This window comes from Ictalurus furcatus, chromosome 7 (assembly GCF_023375685.1).
Source record: "Ictalurus furcatus strain D&B chromosome 7, Billie_1.0, whole genome shotgun sequence".
Classification (NCBI taxonomy): domain Eukaryota; kingdom Metazoa; phylum Chordata; class Actinopteri; order Siluriformes; family Ictaluridae; genus Ictalurus; species Ictalurus furcatus.
Genome location: NC_071261.1, coordinates 284455 through 310385, shown reverse-complemented (window position 1 = coordinate 310385; position 25931 = coordinate 284455). Strand labels below are relative to the sequence as shown.

Here is a 25931-nt window from a genome sequence, read left to right as displayed (position 1 = left end):
GGAGATTTCTGAGGACCTCAGAAAAAAAAGAGTAGTTGTAGAGTTGTTGATGCTCATCAGGGTGGAAAAGGTCACAAAACCATCTGTAAAGCGTTTGGACTCCACCGATCCACAGTCAGACGGATTGTGTACACATGGAGGAAATTTAACACCACCGTTCCCCTCCACAGGAGTGCAGACCGACAAGCATCGCCCTGATGTCGTTTTAGGCCATATTTATGCGGATACATAGAAAATTCGAAAGGGTTCACAAACTTTCAAGCATCACTGTAGCTTCTACGGGCAGATGCGTAACATTCTCCTGTGACTGTCAGAGCAACGTCTCCGCTAACGATGGCGAGCAACTCTTTATACTTATGTTCCCTTTGTGTCTAGGTTTACTGCTTGAGGGGATTTAAAATGATATTAAATCTGCAGGTGTAATACTATTGCTCTAGCTTTCACACACACACACACACACACACACACTTATTCTTACAAGTCCAGTCTGTGTCTGATTTTGTGATTTAGTATTTCCTGTGAAACAAAACAAAACAAAAAAAACAGCAGCAGATAAGGGAAACAAGGATGTAAGCCAAGCCCCCCCCCCCCCGCGCGCGCGCACACACACACACACACACACACACACCATCCGCTCTTTCTCCCTACGCTTTTGGAAACCTTGGCTGACTCAGACAAAACCAGGGTCAGGGTCACAGGAGGAGGAGGAGGAGGAAGGAGAACACCGAGAGCCAGCTGTAACCAGTTCCTGTGCTCTGCCTTACTGAATTCATCATCATTAACAAAAATCATCAGAATAACACGCATCACACAGAGCAGCTTAAGAGCATGAAAAGGCCTCACAGCTGGCGGGGATACACAAAGCCACAGACACCTCACTCAGCAAAAAAAAATAAATAAAACGATCTGCTGATCGATCTAAAGCAAGAGACGAGCTCGGGCTACCTGCTGCTAGGAGATAAAGTCTCTCCAACCTCCTGCTGAACTTACTCTGGCTTGAAGATTGCCATCAGAAGCTTCAGACCTGTTTAGTCTGAACCTGCATGTGACGGACTTTAAAGGAAAACCTGGCTCGAGTCGAGCGTCATTATCGTCACCGTATTTTATACATCTTATAAAAGGGCACTAGCAATGCCAGTCTTCTACTCCTATAGACGTGGACCGCGGTACAAGAAAAGGAAAGAAACGGGCCAAAGATCTGTTCACGTCAGTTATATTCCGTCAGCGATCCAGGAACTCCGATGAGGCTACCTTAAAATAAACATCTGTTCGAAGGTTGCTGTCTCGCACTAAACCTGTGGGTAACGGTTAACAATGAGGGGTTCAGAGGTCTAATAGCTAGCACACTGTGCCAGCAAACCAACAAAATAACAAGTGGTAGCTAGTGTATAACAATACAACAACGTACGGCAAGTTATTGAAGTGTTTCGACGGATACTAAGAGTAAAGACAGAGTTCTCCGTCACTTTTTAAAATGTACCACGGTGCATTCTGTCCTTCCACAAAAACAGGAAGTTGTCCAGCAAAAAATTCTGATTACGATATAAAATATCTGCGTTTTTTTTTTTTTTTTTTTTTTTTAAATCGTCTCTCGATATGTTTACGATCAAACTTGCTCCGTTTCCACATACTTGCGTGTCCGAGATTTTGTGTCCTACTTCTCTGCTGGGCAACTACGGAAGTAATGAATAAATAAATAAATAAATAAATAAATAAATAAATGAATGAAACAGCCCAGACGTGAAATCTGCATCACGTGTCGAGACGTAACGTCGCTGTATATTTCAGTAATCATCTTCATAATCACCCAGTGAGAACAAAAACCTAAACCACAGAATATTCTACAGCATACAGATAAACAACACAAAGCTACTTGAAATCTTTTGAAGGTTTTGGTCTGTGGAAACTACGTACAGTTACTAAATATCCAACGACTTTCACTTAAATCCAGTTTTACTGACTTTCCCGTCACTGCTTTCCTGCGGACACGTTCCCAGTTTACAAAGCTTTGTATGAAGGCTTAGATGAAGCTTGCAAAACACGTTAATTAGCGTGAACCTGAGTACGCTATTCAGCCCTGGACAAACTCGGCCCGCAAATCCTCCAGGAGAAAAGAACAGAATCGGAGGTTAATTGGAGTGGCCTTATCTGCTGGTGCTAAATACAGCTCTGAAAGGGCTAAAACGGGACAGACGCCTATTGAACAGCTGCTACGGCTAACATGAGGCTGAAGGAGCGCGAGGGGAAAAATCTGCCGCTACTTCAGGACCCAGAATGGCTAAAGGGCTGGTGGATAATAATACAGTAACCTGCATTCTCCGACTCCACGTATGACTGCTATACAGGAACACGCAGGAGCTGTAAAGAGCAGTGATTATCGCCTCTAATACCACGGACAGCTGCATTCTTCTGAACTTCGTAACGTCCCGATTTATAAACCAGGTCTACACACATTCCCTTCACATCATCAAAAACAAGACTCAGACGGTCACACAGGGCCGAGGTAACGTGTCTCATCCTGACGTGAAACGCTACGAAATAAATTAAAAGTAAGCTGCAAGAGTAGCGGATAAGTGCTTGGTCAGCTGATCCTTTAAACCAGGGGCATGTTTTCTTTACATGTGAGAGCACGAAGTCTACAAAAAAATAAATAAATAAATAAAAATACTTTAGCCAAAAAGTTTCGTCACCTCGATTGTGTATCTTGTGTGGAAATGCTGTGTATCTATCGGAGCACTAATAGGACGTGCTGGATCAAGTGCTATTTTATAAGCTGCCAAGTAATGGAGGGTGGAAGCCATGTTGTTAAATAATTAAAAGTACAAAAAGTTGATTTTTTGTTTTTTTTAAATTCCTTCCATGTAAAAAACAAAAACACACACAACACGGAAGATACGCAGAACATGACAAAAACCAGTGGATCAAGCCATGGCCTTAGCAAAACTATGTTGCTGAGAAAACTTCTGGTCTGGCGTGCGTGTGTGTGTTTGGACACGCCTCCTGTCAGTCATTTTATAGATACCACGTGGCCGCCGAAGATCCTGGGGACGGAGCGTCGCGACCCGCTTAACCGAGACCTAATCCACCTGATGCACCTTTAAACCAAACGTGCAGTGACTACCGTGGTGCTTACAACGAGGACTATTAATGCTGCACTATACTGCCAAGAGACTAGAATCATTCATATAACATTGTGTTTTTATAGCAAATCGGGGGGAAAATTATATTAATAACAACAATAAAATTGTCTCTCACATTCGTGGGACATCATATTACATTTGACAGCAAAAAAAAAACCAAAAAAACAACCACTGTTTACTTCTTCAGTGCGTATTTTCTATCCCTGTATCCTGTTCAAAATATCAAGCCCCTTCTACGAAATGTAATATCATAAACTGTTAACCATTAGTTCGAGCATTAGTTTTCGGTCCTCCGTTTAACGGTTGGAAATGTGCGTTAAAGTACTCACGAACCTGAAAAACAAAATGCACGTGAAACAATATTAGACCTTTTTTTAGTTTATTTTTTAAACACACATTCAGTCGTATTGCTCTGCTTGGTTTCTAGGTATAGATAATAGCTGTTGTAGGTTACAGTAAACAACATGTTGAATATAAAAATCCACGTTGATCATTTTTCAAACTTGATGGACAAAATTGTCGGCCATTCTCTTGGGCCAAGTCGGTTGCCAATCCATCGGCAAGCTGGATTTAAAGGTGGTGAAAAGTCTCTCGGCCCTGGCATACCAATGTTGGCCCAACAGACAAACTTATGGTGGGCCAACACTGGCACCCAACACTGGCCCAACAGCGACAAGCTGGATTAAAGGTGGGTTAAAGTCTGGTACTCGACACTGGTCCGATGGGAAAATGACTTTGGCCCAGCGTCGGCTATTCTGTTGGGTGCCAACGTCGGCCCAACATGATTTTGCCAAGTGGCAGGGTGGACTTGAGGTGGATTTGAAGTTTGCGGAAAGTCTGGTACCCAACGTTGACCCAACAGACAATACTATGCTGAGCCAGTGTTGGCACCCAACCGAACGGCTGAGGTTGGTCCAGCGGGACCATGTTGGCCCAACATCCTTTTGCTATCTGGACATTTATATGGACTAATTGTTGCAGCCCTACTTCGTACATACTTAAAACACTATTCTGTTTGTAAGTGCTGTACAAATGTAATATGTAACTCCAATGTGTCGTTTTAACACGAAATCTGTGTGAGAACGTGGTTAAAAACAGATGCCTGTTACACTCAAACAAGAGAGACATGATGGCAACCAGGTGCCGTGTCTTTCCGTCTTAATCAGTAACCACTGACGCCACAATCTGCGTTCTAAGACCTTTGTGCTACTGGTTTCCATGTCTGCGCTGGGCTTATCTCTTTAAAAACAGCCTGAGATGAAGGCCTGTTCTTCATCATCAATAATGAGCTTTTATTCAACTTTCCTGGGGGGGTGGGGGCGTTGGGGAAAGACAGACCCAAAGGAAGCCCCAAGCATGAGCCAACAAGAAAACTCTCCCTAATTCAAATTTTATTGCAGGTGACAATGTAATGCACTGCCGGGCATGCCATGTTTCCATCATGAGTGAAGCGAGAAGAGAGAGCTGGCAGGCCTCCCCTACCATTACACAGGCTTGTAATCCGAGCAAATTTCCGCTCCAGAAGGAACTCGCAGCGCTCGGTAAGGCCGATATTGCATGCTGTGGAAAGCCTGTAAATCCTGCTTATATCCATGCATGTAATTATGACACGAGGAGAGAGCGGCAGGTAGTTCTGCCGCAGAACTCGGCTACTACAGCGAGAACTGGAAGGTGACTTGGACTAACATACATTACATTTACATTTACGGCACGTGGCAGACGCCCTTATCCAGAGCGACTTACAATTATCAATTATTTTTACAGCAGAGCAGTTGAGGGTTAACTCCGCCTACCTTTCTAGAACGCCACCACGTTTGTCCGAATTGAACGGCAAATCTTATTCGTCACATATTTTTCAAGAAATCTCTGTGCACGGATTAAATAAATACGTATTTACAACAACTAATTCTATGATTTGAAGCTTCAGTGAAGGTTCGCATTACACGAACACCGGTGTTTTTATCCCTATAAACTAAGTGGATTTTCATGAAGATGCATAAATCCTCATATGAACATTTCAGGCCCAGGGAGTTTAGAAGCTTGGCTCTCTGTCTTGTTACATAAGCAGCCACGTGAACAAAAGGTGGTGTAATGCCAGAGCTTCTACCGAAAGAAAGAAAGGCTAAAAACAGGTGAGGAGTTAATTGGAAGTCACTCCGTGTGTTTACACGGACAACAATAATCCACTATTAACCCGATTAAGACGATACTCTGATTAAGAAACTAGCATGTGAACAGAGATTACTGACGACCTTAATGGGATTAAAGTCACACTCGAAGTGAACACAAATGGAATTAAGACGTGTGGAGTGTTCCTGTTTTAGTCGCGTTACAGACATGTACACACTTTAATCACACTATTAACGTCGTGTGAGTTTTCACCGCATCGTGCGTCAGGACACGTACACACACACACACACACGGCAGCGCTCACCCTTTTGATGGTAAACAAGAGAGCGCGGCTGCGTCCCAAACCGCGTACTTACCTGCGATATAGTAGGAGAAATACATGCGTCTCAGCTGCTATATAGACGGTAAGTACGCGGTTTGGGACGCAGCCCACGGCTTCAAGCAGTCGTCTATTAGCACGTACAGCACGACTAATAATTAACCGCACTCGAAGCGTTCGTAAAATTAAAAATAAAAACACCCAAAACTGTATACGGTCCCATAACGAAGACCAACTGTATGTCGATACGTGAAATTCTGGAGGGACGTCGGACGGCGTGACGCGGTGACGTAATGACGCATGCCGTTAATCGATCTCTGTTCTATAGCATGTAAAACGGGAACATGACAGGAGTATTCTAAACATTAATCAGATTATTGTCTTATTCAGAGTAAGGTCAGTAATAAGATTACTGCTGTCCATGTAAACGTAGTCAATGAAACATGGGAAGCTGGGTAACGGCTACTGGCTGACCGTATCCCGAAGGCGATACACCGCGTATAACGAGTATAACGAGTCTCAGCATGCAGGCCGTCTACCTGCAGAGTAAACTCTCACGGGTCAGATTCGGGTCAGCGCCTTCAGGCCAGAAAAAAAATGTGCACTCTCGCAGAATGATTCGGAGTTTGTGTTCTCCCTCTTCCTTCACGGATGATCGTGTGAGACGAACACCATGCTGGTGACCATGCGTGACCGTGAAGCAGCACTCTGAACGGGCAAACCAAAAAAACAAAAAAAACATGGACATTTAACAGCAATTAATCAAGGAAGGGGTTCGGCGTGAAGACAACGGGATCTGGACAAATTCATGGGGAATTATTACGAGGAGGCTCATCGAGAACAAGAACGCGGGCAGACGAAGTACAGGGAAAGACGTCCCGGCACATAACGTATACGATGAAGTAACGACGGGAGGATACGCCTGGAAACCTCAGAAGACAAATGAAACGCGTGCGGAATGTGACGTGGTTATCCAGCAGCTGATTACTCGCCGAACGTGGCGTAGAATCCCACTGCATCGTTTATTTTTTTGTTATTTGGGACTTTTCGCAGCAAACGCGAAGACTGCAAAGCAAACGTTCAAACTTTCAGTTAGCTTCCAGTGCCAAAGAGGGTCAGGTCTTAACTTCAAAGTAAATACTGATGAATGGACAGAAATCTGAGGCAGTGCAACTTCTCCAGATGAAGCCTTGACCTGTGTCGCGAGTGTGTGTGCGAGTGTGTGTATATGTGTGAGTATGTGTGTGTGTGTGAGAGAGAGAGAGAGAGAGAGAGAGAGAGAGAGAGAGAGGTGGGATCATGCACAGGAGAGATGGACAGCAGTAAAATGAAAGAAGACAAGAGGGAAAAAAGAGCAAGAGGTACAGAGGAGTAGGAATGAGCAAACAAAAAGAGTAATTCATGAAAGGATGACCCCTCCCCCCCCCCCCACACACACACACACACACACAAGACAAAGGGGTTTTGTGATGTTCTAGAGCTCAGAGAGGTGGGCCAGAGACAGAGGGGGAGAGACAGCTTATACCTCATATCTAAAGATAGGACCCTGACGTCTTCTCCCGGTCTCTCTCATGTCTCTCTCTGTGTCTCACCCCATCTCTCTCTCTAGACGTGTGTCTCTCTCTTCATTTTTGTCTCCCATTCTCTTTTCATGTTTGTCTCTCTCACTGTGCGTGTGTGTCCCTCTGTCTTTGTGTCTCTCTCTCTTGGACTAGGCCTGTCCGTGTGTGTGTCTCTCTCTCTCGGACTAGTCCTGTCCGTGCGCGTGTGCGTGTGTCTCTCTCTCTCGGACTAGTCCTGTCCGTGTGTGTGTCTCTCTCTCTCTCTCTCGGACTAGGCCTGTCCGTGTGCGTGTCTCTCTCTCTCGGACTAGTCCTGTCCGTGCGCGTGTGTGTGTCTCTCTCTCTCTCGGACTAGGCCTGTCCATGCGCGTCTCTCTCTCGGACTAGTCCTGTCTGTGTGCGTGTCTCTCTCTCTCGGACTAGTCCTGTCCGTGCGCGTGTGTGTCTCTCTCTCTCTCTCTCTCTCGGACTAGGCCTGTCCATGCGCGTCTCTCTCTCAGACTAGTCCTGTCCGTGTGCGTGTCTCTCTCTCTCGGACTAGTCCTGTCCGTGCGCGTGTCTCTCTCTCTCGGACTAGTCCTGTCCGTGCGCGTGTCTCTCTCTCTCTCTCGGACTAGGCCTGTCCATATGCGTGTGTCTCTCTCTCTCTCTCTTTCGGACTAGTCCTGTCTGTGCGCGTCTCTCTCTCTCTCAGACTAGTCCTGTCCGTGCGCGTGTCTCTCTCTCTCTCTCTCTCTCTCTCTCTCTCTCTCGGACTAGTCCTGTCCGTGCGCGTGTCTCTCTCTCTCTCGGACTAGGCCTGTCCGTGTGTGTGTGTGTCTCTCTCTCGGACTAGTCCTGTCCGTGCGCGTGTCTCTCTCTCTTGGACTAGGCCTGTCCGTGTGTGTGTGTGTCTCTCTCTCTCTCTCGGACTAGGCCTGTCCGTGTGTGTGTGTGTCTCTCTCTCTCTCTCTCTCGGACTAGTCCTGTCCGTGCGCGTGTCTCTCTCTCTCTCGGACTAGGCCTGTCCGTGTGTGTGTGTCTCTCTCTCTCTCTCTCTCTCGGACTAGTCCTGTCCGTGCGCGTGTCTCTCTCGGACTAGGCCTGTCCGTGTGTGTGTGTGTCTCTCTCTCTCTCGGACTAGGCCTGTCCGTGTGTGTGTGTCTCTCTCTCTCGGACTAGTCCTGTCCGTGTGTGTCTCTCTCTCCTTCTCTCTCGGACTAGGCCTGTCCGTGCGCGTGTCTCTCTTTCCCTGTGTCTGTGTTGCTTTCTCTACACTGATCTCTCTCTTTGTTCGTGTTCGTCTCGGTCACTCCCCGTCCGTGTGTGTGCCTCTCTGTCCGTGTACATGTCTCTCCCTTGGTCTCTGCCTGTCTGTGTGTGTGTCTCGCTCTGTCCCATCCCGTCCGTGAATATGTCTCTCCCCATCTCTCCCTGTCCAGTGTGTCTCTCTTTCTGTCTCTTTCTCTGTTAGTGCATCTCTCTCTGTGTCTCACACTCACACACACTCAATCATCATCTTTAAAGTGCAGACTGACATTTCAGAAGGCTTAAAGATGGAGCCGCAGGTGAAGACACTCCTATTTTTCCTTTAATAAACCTCCTCAAAGAGCTAATCTGAGGATTTACTGAATTAATCTGATTTATTTAGCAACGCTTGAGGACTATGAACCGATGTGAATGCGGAGGATTAACAGGGTGCTAGATCATCCACACGTGCTGAGGCGTTATTCAGGCGTGTACTACAGGAGCGGAATATAAACACCCGCAGGGGTTAAAACAAGCATCTAAACCTGATTACCGACGATCTCCAGGACGAACCTGAAGGTACGTCTCTCCAAAGCTTGGACACTAAAAAAATGGAAAGGCTACAGGGTTGTTGTTTTTTTAAGTTATACATTTACTTCTCCATGTTATCCATTGGTGAGCTCTCCTGGAGTAGTTAAGTATACATTCCTTAAAGTTAACATCTTACAGCGCTTTACTGAAATCACACGCGTGAACCTCGGCGGCAGTAAACCTCCACATCCTTGTTACAGCGACGTCCGCTTCCTTTTCTAGAGGAACTTCATCATCAGCGTTGTTCTGGACTAGAACATGTGCTAAACACCATTCGAAAGAACTTCCGCACTACAGAAATTATAATGCGACTCGTCGCAACACCTTCAACAGAAGAAGAAACTAGAAGTTTGTCAAGGCGGGCGTACAAGCCGGGAGTACGCAGAGCACAAAGCACGCTGGAATGTCACAACAAAGTGTAGAATTCGCTTGGCTGACGTATAAAAGGACAGCATGTTTGGTCAAGCCAGACAAAAGGAAGCGACCGAGGGGAATCCAATTACAGCCCTGGCTCTACTTCTCCCGTGCTCCGGAAGCCCCACTGACCTCTGGCTGAACAACAAGAGAAAGATGTGAATGACTGGAGTTTAACAAAAAATACAGAAATGAAAGTACTGCTGGAGACCAAACGTTCGCTGCATCAGAGCTCACTGTAGGCTTGCGCGATTACAGCTAAGGATTTCTTCATTGTATCTACGTGATGTCACGCTGCTACGACATCCAGGGATGTCTACTCACAATATACTGTCTTACCAATCCTGACTAATCTTTCCTAACTTCGCGTAGGAGCCCTTAACGATTTAACATCAGCATACACTAGCGCAAGTTTCACCAAACATGCACCGAAAAAACAGTCTCTCTCCCGCCAATATTATAAAATAACTCGCACAAGTGCTCCACCTGAAAGCCCCGCCCCCTCAGCTACTCAGAATATGTTAAGCTCATAAATGTGAAATAAAAATCGTTCAATGAACTTCGCTAACATTAAATTATATACATTTCGTCAACATTAGCCGCTGAAATATTTAAAAAAAAAATCTAATAAATCAATTTCGACTCAAAAAGATTAACAAAAGTGTCAAACCGAATACTTTACAAATCCCCAAATACTTTACAAATCCCCAAACCCTTTACAAATCCCCCCAAACCCTTTACAAATCCCCAAACCCTTTACAGATCCCCCAAACCCTTTACAGATCCCCCAAACCATTTACAAATCCCCAAACCCTTTACAGATCCCCCAAACCCTTTACAGATCCCCCAAACCCTTTACAGATCCCCCAAACCCTTTACAGATCCCCCAAACCCTTTACAGATCCCCCAAACCCTTTACAAAGCCCCCGAACCCTTTACAAATCCCCAAACCCTTTACAAAGCCCCCAAACCCTTTACAAAGCCCCAAACCCTTTACAAAGCCCCAAACCCTTTACAAAGCCCCCAAACCCTTTACAAATCCCCCCAAACACTTTACAAATCCCCCAAACCCTTTACAAATCCCCCCAAACCCTTTACAAATCCCCCAAACCCTTTACAAATCCCCCAACCCCTTTACAAATCCCCCAAACCCTTTACAAAAGGACCGATCCTTCGAAAGGGATTAAATACCCAGATTTTTTCCAGGGTTCCTGTGGCCGTCAGCACTTAGAACAGTCCCTCCAGGATTTCGCGATCGCACACATTGTGATGAAAACAAAATGAAGCAAACGGCACAATATTTTGAGACGCGTGCAATTAAAAATAAAAATAACGCAGATTTGGGCCTCGACGTGTGCGTTGCTGTGAAAGAGCGTGCGGAACAGTTTCATGCAATTGCAATTTTGCCAGTTCAAGAAGTTTTAAAAAAAACATAACAAAACAAAACTCTCAAAAGCTGCACGGCAAATTTTGAAAAAAGCCGCAGCAAAATCAAGCCTTTTCGGCTGTATAAAATTAAAAACTCACACACACACAAAAACCTGACCTGTTAGACACGTCCAAACACTGAACGGCAAAAAATGTTGACCAAAATCTGTAAAATGACTCAACTGAAACTTTCCTGCATCCTACTGTTGGAATGAGTCCAGCTGAGGTTTCTGTTTGTTTGTTTTTCCCCCAATCACCACTGCGAGCACAGCAAGCAGCTCCTGACTGCTTCATCTTCATACACTCCTTAAACCTGAAACAGTGAAAACGCTTCTTTTCATGTCTTTATAAAGCTATCGTTTCTATGAAATTCAATCGTTTATCGTGATTTTAAAGCTAACCAGCGAACAGGGGGAAAAACCTGTATCCTTCAAGCATGGTTTGCAATCAATGGGATATGCTAATGAGACTGGAGTCTAAGACCCCACAAGTACACAGATATCTGATTAAAACGTTTCAAAATCTGCCTTTAATTTGAATGGTTTCAATATTTTTGTGTGGATGGGGAAAAACGCATGTTTTTGCTAAACCTCTGCATGAACCTGTGCATGCCCACTGCGATGTTGTGCGCCGTGACCGCTTTCCACATCGTCAGTTTACTCTCCGGAATTCCTTATAGAAATGATGCGTTTCATTTCACTTTGTTATTTTGTTATTGTTTGTTAATTAGCCACAGCTCGTGGAGTGCTTGATTTGCCTCCTTTCTGGCATTAATCATTTGTCTGGTTGAACCACAGACTTAACCACAGACTTTACAGGGCCGCAGTGCACTGTAAAAAATTCTCAGCTGAAGACTAAGCGAAAAAGTGAATCAATCCAGTGGAGGATATGGAAAAAAGAGGTGAAGGTTCACGGTCATGTGAGATTAGCTTAACCCCGGCAATATGTGGTTCTGAAAAAGGACATCCTGTCTCACGAGGGAAGCGATTTGTCATTGGGTTGTTTGCCTCCAGCAAGAGTTCGTTTGTTTAGTTGGTTAAGTGCTTGACTCAAACATTAAAAAATATTTCCAGCGACAGTTTATACATTTTTGTCACACAAAACTAACACACCAATATTGAGCAACGTTGATTTATCCGGTGCTGTCGGCCAATCAAAACGTATGCGTTCACTGGGTAGGTTATACCTCATTACATTTTTACCAATATGAGCTAGTTAGACCATATTGCGTTTTTGCTTTGGTAGGTTAGCCGTCCAGAAAATAATAAGTAACTGTATGAAAAGGACCACTACACATTTTCAACACTGCCAGTCTAACCCACTCTCCAGAGACACATCATACACCAGTCTAACTTCGACGTCGACACTGCCTACTGTTAGAAGTCACGTTTACATACTTTTTCCATCAGGCCTTGAAAAAGAAAAGCAGAGGTAAAGGCAACAGATGCAGCTTTACTAAACGATACTTTCATGAAGGCCCTGAAGTCCAAAACACATTCACAACAACGACAACAAAAAGCTAAACGAAACACAGAAAGAGAAAACAACAGCGAGAGAAACAGCAGCGAATCAGAAAACACAGGAAAACACTGTACTGTTATTGTAAGGTGTATGACAAAATTTCTTTTGGTAACACTCCTAGAGCATGTTTAAACTGTATTGGACTCACGACAATATAACTACACCATTATACTACACAAGACAATATAACTACACCACCATACTATTCAAGACAATATAACTACACCATCACACTATACAAGACAATATAACTACACAAGACAATATAACTACACCATCACACTATACAAGACAATATAACTACACCATCATACTACACAAGACAATATAACTACACCATCACACTATACAAGACAATATAACTACACCATCATACTACTCAAGACAATATAACTACACCATCACACTATACAAGACAATATAACTACACCACCATACTATTCAAGACAATATAACTACACCATCATACTATTCAAGACAATATAACTACACCACCATACTACTCAAGACAATATAACTACACCATCATACTACTCAAGACAATATAACTACACCATCATACTACACAAGACAATATAACTACACCACCATACTATTCAAGACAATATAACTACACCATCACACTATACAAGACAATATAACTACACAAGACAATATAACTACACCATCACACTATACAAGACAATATAACTACACCATCATACTACACAAGACAATATAACTACATTATTATACTATACAAGACAATATAACTACATTATACTATACAAGACAATATAACTACATTATACTATACAAGACAATATAACTACACCATCATACTATACAAGACAATATAACTACATTATACTATACAAGACAATATAACTACACCATCATATTATACAAGACAATATAACTACACCATCATACTATACGAGACAATATAACTACACCATCATACTACACAAGACAATATAACTACATTATACTATACAAGACAATATAACTACACCATCATATTATACAAGACAATATAACTACACCATCATACTACACAAGACAATATAACTACACCATCATACTACACAAGACAATATAACTACACCATCATACTACACAAGACAATATAACTACACCATCATACTACTCAAGACAATATAACTACACCATCACACTATACAAGACAATATAACTACACCACCATACTACACAAGACAATATAACTACACCATCACACTATACAAGACAATATAACTACACCATCATACTACACAAGACAATATAACTACACCATCACACTATACAAGACAATATAACTACACCATCATACTACTCAAGACAATATAACTACACCATCATACTATACAAGACAATATAACTACACCACCATACTACTCAAGACAATATAACTACACCATCACACTATACAAGACAATATAACTACACCACCATACTATTCAAGACAATATAACTACACCATCATACTATTCAAGACAATATAACTACACCATCATACTACTCAAGACAATATAACTACACCATCATACTACTCAAGACAATATAACTACACCACCATACTATTCAAGACAATATAACTACACCATCACACTATACAAGACAATATAACTACACCATCACACTATACAAGACAATATAACTACACAAGACAATATAACTACACCATCACACTATACAAGACAATATAACTACACCATCATACTACTCAAGACAATATAACTACACCATCATACTACTCAAGACAATATAACTACACCATCATACTACACAAGACAATATAACTACACCACCATACTATTCAAGACAATATAACTACACCATCACACTATACAAGACAATATAACTACACCATCACACTATACAAGACAATATAACTACACAAGACAATATAACTACACCATCACACTATACAAGACAATATAACTACACCATCATACTACTCAAGACAATATAACTACACCATCATACTACTCAAGACAATATAACTACACCATCATACTACACAAGACAATATAACTACACCACCATACTATTCAAGACAATATAACTACACCATCACACTATACAAGACAATATAACTACACCATCACACTATACAAGACAATATAACTACACAAGACAATATAACTACACCATCACACTATACAAGACAATATAACTACACCATCATACTACTCAAGACAATATAACTACACCATCATACTACTCAAGACAATATAACTACACCATCATACTACACAAGACAATATAACTACACCACCATACTATTCAAGACAATATAACTACACCATCACACTATACAAGACAATATAACTACACCATCACACTATACAAGACAATATAACTACACAAGACAATATAACTACACCATCACACTATACAAGACAATATAACTACACCATCATACTACACAAGACAATATAACTACATTATACTATACAAGACAATATAACTACACCATCATACTACACAAGACAATATAACTACACCATCATACTACACAAGACAATATAACTACACCATCATACTACACAAGACAATATAACTACATTATTATACTATACAAGACAACATAACTACACCATCATACTATACAAGACAATATAACTACACCATCATACTATACAAGAAATTACAACAAATTTGTAAACGCATCAAAATTGACTCAAACTGAAAAAAGTGGAGGATGTTATTAAACATTTCATGCTTGTTGTTGATCGGACACGGCATATGACTCTCACAGCAAGAACGAATTGCACTTTTGCAGTCCGTTATCTAGTTAGTCGAGCGAAAGTCATTTCTTGAAGTTATTACAGCAGATACTTTTCTTCTGAATAATTTGGCTTCCTGGAGGCATCTTTCCAGCGCTCGCTACTCGTACCAAGGTTAAAACTGACCTCTATTTTATCATCACATGAATGCTGTTGAGACTAAAAGCATCAAATAGGCTTCCATTTCCTCAGACTGTAAACGACCTCCGTTTTGCGTAGTCTCTCAGACCGACACATGATGCAGCCAATCAGCAACAAGCATGCCATGTTCATTAAGGACCTCCCCTTTGTTCTGATTTGAGGTAATGTGAATGTTTCCAAACTTTTGTTTGTGGAGTTGCTGTTACGGTTTCAGATTTAATGTTGCATTTTTGTTTTTGTGAATGTTTGGTGCTTACAGGCCACCATAGATGTTTCTCAACCCTGCCCCATACAGTACAGGGAACTCCCTGCTTAATGTACAACACCTCCCAAAGCACCAGGGCTGACAAAGGAGTTAGTTAGGACAAAAACATGTCTAAGCACAATGTGACACTAGCCAAACATCAGCATGCTTTAAAATAAGGCAGGGGAGAAAGTACATGTCCTAAACACAGTTTATCGCTGTATGATGAAAACGTATCCGGAAAGAAGTTCTTTTTTTTTTTCTTTTCCCATGGCTATATTGTGCGGCTCTCATGGTTAGCAGCACTACCTTGGAGAAGAAAAATAAACACCCCCTCCTGTAAAAGCAGGTGTTATCACTGCAGCCTGAGGGAGGACATTTTATCATAATACAAAGCAGTCAGAATGGCTTCAAGCACCGTACCAGTCGGGGGTGAAAAAACAAACAAACAAACAAACAAACAAACAGCAAGAGACGCCTTCTCATTTTTCAGGGTTATCCATTTCGTCATTAATGTGTGAAAACCAGCTGTATTTGGCCACTGACACCCCACTCGGTTTCACACTTCAAGCACTCGCGACTCCACTTTGAAGTCTTTGAAGAGCTGCTTGTTGGGAAATAAAGAAGAAAAGCTCCGGCGGTGGATATGCTTTTAAGCAAGAGTCCCTTCACAATGGAGATGCGCGAGTAAATTATAAAGCACATCACACCATCTGCTTCGGCACGATGACGTGACGCGCGCAAAACATCGCTCAGGCTTCAAGTGTTGATGGACAGAATCCTCAGGTGATCTCAAGGAAAATATTACGAATGATAAAAATATAGCGATAGTTTAACGCAGTTGGCTTGGTAGGAATATCATCGGAGGCGGTCAACTGGTTCCCTCCAAGGACATGCATCGTAGGCTGATTGTGTGTGAATGTGTGAGCATTGTGCCCTGCGATGGCTACCCTGTCCAGGTTGCCCCCTGGCTTGTGCCCAGAGTCACCTGGGATAGGCTCCCGGCTCCCCGTGACCCTGCGTAGGATAAACGGCACAGAAAACGGATAGCTCGATGGAGGGTTCAGAGTAGAGGTGTGTATTGAGAAAAGTCATGGGAGTGGGCAGTTTCCGTTTTAATATAAATAAAGGTGCAACAAATGTATTTAACTCATTCATTCAGTCATCTTCAGAAGCTGCTCGATCCCCGACAGAGTAAGCGTGCTTTGAATGACTCATTTGTTTACATTTTGGGAAATATAACCAATGACGTTTGCTGGAAAAGTTCTTAGGCAGGTCCTGATCAAGGTGGTGGGATTGGTCGGCCTTTTTTTTTTGGTTGCATGGTTGAGTGAGCCTCAGAGGTAAAAACTGGTACCAACAACAAAACGCAACCACTTCCAAAAGGTCCTATTTGTAGCAATAAACAAATCACCAGTGGTTACGCATTAAAAGGCAATAGTCATCGTAATCACCAGTCACGTAAGCTGCTTATCCGAACCTCTGTATGATTGTTTTGGCAATTCAAAGGCTATCCTGAAGCAGCATGGCCGGCTGGCATGGTCTCTACTGCATGCACCATGATTGTGCGTCTTTTCTTTTTAATGGAAAACGTTTCCTGGGAAATGTAAGTGTGAATTTGAAGATGTACTACTACAACCATCTGGGTGAAAGCCACACAGACTCAAGTATAACCTCACCCAGGAGGAATTTTCCCCACTAATTTGCCCTTGGCATTCTGAAGTAACTAAAAGCCAGCTAAAACAAAAGATAAGCTGAATTCAAACAAACTAATTGGAGGCGAGAGAGAATACGGCTCCCTCTGACTTGCGAGAGCGCGTCGGATTCAGGTGCATTTCACGGCCATGTGTGCCAAAAGGGTGGGAATGAAGTACTCTAGGGTCATTTCAGGGACAAGATCGCTTCTCGCCTAGGAATGAGTCACACTCGCCACCACCGAAGATTTCCTGATAAGATGATGTAATGGAATTAATGAAGTGTGCTCAAGTCCAAATGCTAAATCATCTTTCCTTTCTTACCAACAACCATTATAAGAAATGGTAAATAGTCTGGCCACAAGGTTCGCTCCTTTCATGGTTAAACAGCTCTGTCCATTGACAAAGGCAGGAGCAGTATGTTTGACAGCTCCTATGAGGTACAATCTGAAAGCAGCAGGAGCTCTTTCTTGAAGTGTTTGGCCATGTGGGCCAGAATCAGCTGCACACAATGGCTTTATCACCAGGAGATGAGGCGACGCTTTGCACTTTGACCACCCTGGGTGGTCTGATACTCGGGTTCCACCTCCGGCGACACAATTAGAGAAGCAATTAACAGCCTCGACTTCTTTTATCACCGAAGAAGACAATGCTGCCAAATAGGGGTGTAAGGAAATGCCAGAATCTGTATCTGCGTCCATTTAGTGCTGTCTCAGTATTCAGATTTAAGCCCAGATGGGGTGTGGAGTAAACCGCTGGGGTTCTCTTTTATTAAATATGAACCCTACCGCTATTTACTAGGGTTTTGTACCTTCCTGCAATGCTTTCAAAGCAATTTAGCTGGTTCTATTTTTGCTAAATATAAACAAATTAGTACTTTAATTCAAACCGAGTAGTTGGTGTAAACGCATTCCGCGGGTCTTGTAATTCAAGCTTCATATCAAACCTCTCGAAAGTAAAAACCTCCCGCTTGAGTGGCGTTTTTGTTGTGTCTGACGGGATCCCAGTCCCCGGTGCATACTTTTACTCTCGGCCAAATGCCCTATGAACCTTTCTGGCATGAATCCGTCACTCACTTCAACCAGTGTTGGCTGCATCGAACAAAGCATCGACTGCATACCTACGATTGTAAATGGCCCGACTTCACAGTCCTTTATTTACACAAGTTTCCCACAGTGAGATCATACCTTCCAGGCTCTAAGCAGATAACTCACACTCCCTCCAGCCTTCTCAAGTGCGATTGGTATAATCTGGCCCAGCTGGTCCCTTTTGGAAATGACAAGGTCTTTGAGTTTGGGAGGGGGAGAAAACTTGCGAGGGATGAAGGAGAACGGACCCTAGGGCCCAGGCAACAATCTGCTTTTTACTTTCCCACACTGTAGGACTTCGCCCTCTGCGCACACTCGGCCAGTGAGAAAGAGAGCTGTGGCGGAGGAGGCTGGGGAAGAGGGGGTGCCGGTGCAAGCTAGAGAACCGGAAGAGAACGCTCTTCCTACATGCTTGACCCTCGTGAAGTACACCAGGGACACTCCGAAATCCTATACCGTAAGCGGACAAAAATACCGTCCTGATAAACGGACGTGCATCAGGAAACAGGCATCGCTCATGTTGCGACTGGTATAAACGAGCGTCACAGGAACATTCCCAGATCCGAACGAATGTTAGGCAGATGTATGGCCAACTTCTTTCCATTAAAACAGCTGCAAACAGGGCCAAGTTTTGTTCAGCGGACAAACGGACAGAATGAAAAACAGCTGCATAATCATTGTTTAAAGCGCCTTTTCATAATCAGCTTCTCACTGAAAGCCGTAGCTTCGGTGCTGAATTGACCATTCACTGCCAAAAAGAACACTTCTCAGTCAAGAGATTTCTGCTTCCGAATGATTTGGTTTGGAGACTGGCCATGGAGACACTGCGTAAACGTATGTTTTTAACAAAGAAGCAATCAGAATCAACCTGTTTACATAAGCTCCAAATATAGAATCTGACGTTTTTCCTGCTTTGCTTAGCATCCTCGCGCCTGAATGTGGGCAAAACTGCATCTCGTTAGAACCTTCACCAGTTTATACACAGTATTTACTTCTTGTAGTTTATGTGATGTAATAGTGAGTAGTTCTACCTTGGGTTTTTGTTAAATAGCAGGCTATTACTGAGATAAATACTGCAAAAAGGCAAGTAGGCAATCTGTATTTTTGTCTAATTAATCAATATTTAGAATTAGTATAATTGTGTAATTGGGCACATGTGATTAGGTATGATAAAAATCTCACAATGTTATAAACGGAAAACCACCCGGACCTTGCCAAGCTTCACTCGACATTCATGAGCCGCATGGAAAAACCAAAATGGATGGCATTCCTACCTGCTTTTCTAGCACTACCACCTTTCACGCTGCCGGTGATAGTCCAAGGTCAGTCACTATCTTGCACTCAGTACTGACTTTCTGTAGATTTTGGTTATAATTTGAACTTGTAGTTAGTACTATATGTTTCTCTGACCTACCATTGGTCATTTGTATTAAATAACAGATGTTTAGCGTCATATAAAATAAAAAATAATAATAATTTAACCATGTTGCCGAGGGATTTTAAGTTCATTAGGATCTACTGGACAGCTTCCCTGGTCCCTTATGTGGTACTGGAATATTTAGGTGTAATTTGACAGCAAATGATACATGATTTGGGAAAGGATAGTGGTTATCTAGGAGTAAACAGTCCTTTCTTTCTTTTCTTTGCAGGCAGGAAATACAGCACGATAAGCTCAGAATGCCAAGGCACCCCTGGGACACATTTCATTCATACCAGCTCAGGTTAATGAATTATCTGCCATTATTTCTCAATGGTATTCGCTTTTAAAGTGTACGTAGACGTTATCAGGAATAAGGTTTTGCACAATGATCTCTCAGGGTAGAAGTTCCAGATTATCGCAAAAGGGGGTTGGGGGGGTGGGGGGGGTGGGGAGCTTATCAACTACTACTGGATTGTTTTTCAGTCCAGTTTAAGACTACAGATAAAAAGAAAAGGTCTATCAAGAGATAAGTAATATTGATTAAACTAGGGTAGGTGGAGTTTGTCCTTCAACTAAAAGAAATATGCCCAATAACAATGCAATGCAACTTAAATAAATGTAAACCTTGGTCCGTGTTTGCTTTTTTTGAGAAAAGGAAAGGAAAATATTCCTGCCATTAAGTGTAAAAAGCCCCGATTGGCGTCCAACATGCACCGCCTCGCCATAAACTTACAGACGTGTCCAAGTTTCATATTTCCCACTCAAATCAGACATACATTCCTCCTGCGCAAAAGACCAGTGTGCCGTGGACAATATGGATGGCTTGCGCACATCTGATTGCTAACATATTTGAAAATACCAGGCTTACATAATCTGAAACTACTTGCTTATATCGACCCGAGTCATCTCTTATTCTGTCTGGCTGCTAGATCAGGCTTCATCTCGCAGTGTTCAGGGAAGAGTGAGGGAACTGTCGAGTCAGGACATGTCTGCTTCCTGCCCAAACCAGGCAGAAAAGAGATAAAAGCCTTCAAAGGCAAAGTATATAAAAATAAGAGCTTATGGCTCAAAGCTCCAGACTTCTTGTGGCTTCCCACCTACTGAGATGCACACACAACATCCTATCCAAAAAAAAAAAAAAAAAAAAAAAAAAAAATCCCACCATCATTACGGACAGATATTTTAACTTCACTTCCCATGAAAAACGGGGGGGACGGGGTGGGGGGTGAGGGGGGTTAAACTATAGTGTCTGAGTACAAGTATGTGGAACTGCATGGGAGACCACTTCCGCCCGTCGTTAGCAGTAAAGTCAGCTGTAATTACAGATGCGGGTCTCTTCAGCACCCCTGGCCATGCCAGCCTCACAGCCGACAGCTGATCAGCTTTATAGACCACATTCCCCAAGCGTGCTATCTTTCAGCCGATACGAGGCTCGTAAGCGATTATACACAGCGATTAGACCGCGGCTGAGCTCATCCGATGAGCTATGTGGGGGGAGTAAATGAAATCACCTGAAAAGCACATACTTGTATGCAAAGGCTGAGGGGAACATTCGTTGGCGTATTGGATCCCATGGGATTGCTTCAGAAGACGTTTTTATTCGAATTAAAGTAAGTAAGTACACCTGCACACAGAAGGAGCACAAGATACGAACATACTGACCCTGTAGAGCGAATGTAGCGCACGATTCGTCCAAGAGAACACCGTTTGAGATTCGGCAAAGGATAACACCACGTGTTTCTGTTGGATTTTCTACTCGAGTACCACTATTCACTCCATAACCTCCAGAAACCCTCTTCCTACTTTTAGGGGTACATGCAAACAAACGGTCACGAATAGCGCCGACTTTTGATTAGTACGTGTACCACGCCGTACTCCTGCATCCTCTAATGTCTTAATGCCGATCCCCTGCTTGTTATTAGGCCCTGTTTACATGATTGCAACATAACTGTTGCTACGGTTACGCCTGTCGTCTACACTACTCCGGCGTTTTAGTTTGAAAACCCCGGGCTCGCGTTTCCGTGTAAAAAGACCGAAACGAAGACTTTTGAAAATGAAGGCCTGGGTCCGCCCACGTTTGCCCCCTGACTGGGTCTTCTGGATCAGCACGTATCCTTCCCTGATTCGTCAAGCCCCTACCACATGACCGTTATGCCTCCTTGATCTTATACACAACAACATGGAGACTGAACCGCAAGCTTTGCTGGCTTTGTCGTCATTCTTAGCGTTAATTAATTTTATAATACTGCAGCTGCTACATGCACAAGAGGCGAGCTATGATCAGAGAAAACGGCAAGAAATCTCATTTCAAGCAGCGTAAGCCCTACATGACACAGCAGTTTGTTGTCCCTGCTGGTGACCAGCTGCCAACTTCCTGTTTACACTTGTATGCGCATGCCCAGTGTGTATGAATGGTCACGTGACGTGCGTATTCGGCCGTGTAGTGTGGACGGAGATCGTTTCTGAAATGCCAGCGTGGACGAGGAGCATTTTGATTTTACACGAAAACGCACCGGTGTAAACAGAGCCCGAGTCTCATTTCTCTAGCGTACTGTTTGAACTTGGCAGCAGTGAACTGATTGGTGAAAGACTGGTGAAAAGTGTAGTCGCTTGAGTAGTTTCGGTAGTAGTGAAGCTGCTTTCTCGTCTGCCGTTACTGTCGGAATTACATAATCATGTTTTTTTTGGACGATCCTGATGGATACGACGACAGACACAGCCTCAGAAAACGAAGCTGGACGACTCCTATTGGCTCGTACCAGCTCGGGGTTCCGCTGCGAATTAGCGGTTCTCTGTTTTTAAGTCTATAAACATGACGTTTAATGTGATTACGGTCGATTCTTCTTGCACTACATTTCACATCAAAGCCTTCCCATTAGGAGTAAACTACACATGACTCTGTAAACCGTGTCCAGCTGTCCCTAAAACAGCGAAATGACTCCCATAAGGACAAACTCGCCGTCACAGCAGCGTCTCGTTCGACATCTGGAATAGAGAACTACAGGCTCTTGTGTAACACTGGAACATTCATTGAAACAACGTGTGAAGATTAAATTCACGGCCATAACAAAATAACGTGTCAGAGTGTAAAACTACATTTGTCAACTTTAGTAATCGTAGATATAGAGATCCGTAGAACTTTTCGGATTGAGGAACATGTTATATTACAAGCGACAACATGATTTCTAATTATTCAGCGCACACCTTTTATGGATTAGAAACGTGCCTAATTTTGTTTTAAAGGTCTCATACAATAGATTCACATGCACCCGAGGTCAAAAAACACTTCAATGTGCTCATAATTTAAATGCAGCATCCCCCCCACCCCCCACCAGTGTCACAAACGACTCGTTCTAAATGATTCATTCTAAAGTCCTCCTTTCAGGGAGCATACTCTGCTCTGATTGGTCGGATGTCGCAGTCCGTCGTGATTGGTCTACCGCTGTCAGCGAGCAGCCAATGAAGATGAGAGGCGGGGCTTTTTGTTACAAACCTGTAAAGTCTGGAATCACTAAGACTCGTTTTAGCTGTTCAGAATCGGCTCCTTCTTTTGGGGGTCGCTTAGACTTTTTGAAACTCTGCAGACTTTCTGCATTCACAAACAGCTACGTATATAACACTACATGAAAGGAAAGATTTGAAAAAACATAATAGGTGCACTTTAAGTCTGTAACGCTCTACTGGTTTTGTGCCGGGTTTCCTCGAAATTCCAAACATGTTGAAGCGATAACTTTTCCATTCTAAAAACTAATCACTGTACGGATCTACAGTCTGGGCTAGAAAAAAATTAAATCAGCCGCATCTTTTGCTTCCTTACACAGTCCCTCCAGGATTTCTGCGATGGGGGGGAGAAGCAAACTCCGCAATATCCGGAGGAGTGTGCAATTTTTTTAAATTAACACAGATTTTTCACACGTTTGGGTCAAGACGTGTCATGTGACGTAATCATGACGTTGATGCACGTTCAATCGAAGCCTTGCTCAACTCAAGTGCGCTGAACACGAGTACAGCTAAAAGGTCTTGTTTACCAACAAACATCACTGCGAACGAGCGTGCAAGACAATCTCGTGCAGCGAAACATTTTTGCTCGCAACAATCACCACAAATAAATAAATCAATCAATCAATACAAACTCCCTGACGTCATGTACGGACTGATTATACCACGTTTATCCAGCTTGTATTTCCCAAGACCTGTTGCACTCGGTTCGACGAAAACAACAAATAATCACCAGCAAACAATCTGATGTGGGGGTCAAAAAGTAAACCCTACAGAGTATTGATCTCTGAAGGGCAGTGAAGGAGTGAGAGATACAGGGGTACACCAGCCCGCTTCTGATCAGGCTCATGATTCATGTGGTGGTATAGAGCGGTTTGGCTTATAATCACCAATACAGTGGTCTGCACGATCATGATCACCCGCTGAGATACAACATCAGTTTCGAGTCGATTCGTCACGTACCGAGGTCCACTATACCACCCAAAAGTTTGTGCACACCTCACCATAACACTCTTGTGCTTTTTTTTTTTTTTTAGCATCCCGTTCCAGATTTCGTCCCCTGTTTGCCATTATAACAACCTCCACGCTTCCCGGGAAGGCTTTCCACTAGATTTCTGAAGGTTCATCCGAAAGATCAAGAACCTGCGCTAAAGTTCTTCTAAACCGGTGGTCACCGAGCATCTTCCTCGAGATCTACCTTCCTGCAGGTTTTATCTCCAAAGCAAACGCTGTTCTTCTTAAGGCTTCTAATGACTAGATTAGGTACGATTATGGTTGGAGCTCAAGTCTTCAGGAAGGTAGACCTCCAAGTGACCGCTGCTGCTTAGGTGTTCTAAGCCTAAACTTCGCACGCCTTTATGGACCTGCACAGAGAACTTGTACAGTACACAGAGATAGAGAGAAACATCTGGGGGGGATAGGGGTGATCTACACATGAGCGTGTGATGGCCAGGTGTCCACAAACATTTGCCCAGCCACAGTGTAATGAAGGACCGTGCAGTAGATGCCCTTTCCTGAACTCGAGCTGTAAAGAAGAGATGGAGGATGGAAGGAGGGAAGACGTACCTAGGTGCAGGGTTAAGTTGATGGAGCTGGGGTACTGGATGCCTGCTAACATGGTCTGGCTTTGCCACCAGGTGGTGTCGGCTTGGGTGTTGTAGTCGGTGAGGTAGACGGCGCTGTGATGCTGTCTCGGATCTCGGGCACTGCAGATGTGGCACGACTTGGTGACTCCGGTGACGCCGGTTTGCACGCAGTACTCTTCAGGCGGAGATCCGCACGTGTTGGTGGCCACCACGGTCACGTTGAACGCCGCGTTCACGAACTCGGGCATGCAGCGCTGAGGCCGACCGCTCTCGTCCACGCACTCGTCCATTGCTGCGTGAACGCGCGCCGCGCACAAAGTCAGTAAACTCAAAACTAGAGCCACGCAGTGCATGATGGTCTCCGTGCGTCCTGTGACCCTGTCCCCAAAACACTCTCCTTCTCGACCTGGACTCCCTGCGCCTTCTCAAAACCTGTGCGGAGGGACTAATAAAATCATGCAGGAAACCGCGACGCCTGTCTCTCTCTCTCTCTCTCTGTCTGTTTCTCTCTCTGTCTGTCTCTCTCTCTTCTCTTCCCGACTTCACTTCCTTCCTTCCACTCGTTCGGCTATTGATTCCTGAGCAGCGCCATGGAGGGGAAAACTTTTAGAGAGAAAAGTACTACATCTGACCATCCAGGCTACACCCTGTCCGCTAGTGCGCAAGTCACAGAACTTCAGTGGAGGGGAGAGGAAAAAAAAAGTTTGTCTACTTCCGGTCGAGGAACTCTCTTTGATGTTCCACAGAGCCACTGGGAAAGCCGAGTAGGAATAGCTGAGACACGAGTGGGCGTGGTTTATGAGGAGCGAGTGTTCTTATTGGTCAGCCTCCCCGTCAGTCTCAGTAGTGAGTGAATCAGTGGGCAGGGCCGGATTTTATTACTATTATTATTAAAGAGTGGGGAAAACATTTTAGTACATGAGTATAACAACAAACAAACAAACAAACAAACAAGAACAGTTGTAACAAAATAAAATGACAAGTAAATGACAGTATTGAAATGCATTTAAAAAATAGAAATATATATTCTAAAAATGCTATTTAAAACTATAGTATTCAAATATTTTTAAATTGCTCAAATATTTTATATATATATAAAATATCAAAATAACGAATCCTTCAATTCAAAAGATTCAATCTGTCGAACGGAGATGGAA

The 25931-nt window shown here is 43.4% G+C and overlaps 1 protein-coding gene across 1 annotated transcript in view; it reads right to left on the bottom strand.

Moving 5' to 3' along the window:
- The window catches only part of lamc1 (laminin, gamma 1), an 81357-nt gene extending 55744 nt beyond the window's left edge, over positions 1–25613 (bottom strand). The window contains exon 1 of the mRNA XM_053627947.1: positions 24755–25613. Coding sequence (XP_053483922.1) covers positions 24755–25127 — 373 coding nt within the window. The 5' untranslated portion in view covers positions 25128–25613. The remainder of the gene's footprint in view (positions 1–24754) is intronic.
- Positions 25614–25931: the final 318 nt, after the last annotated feature.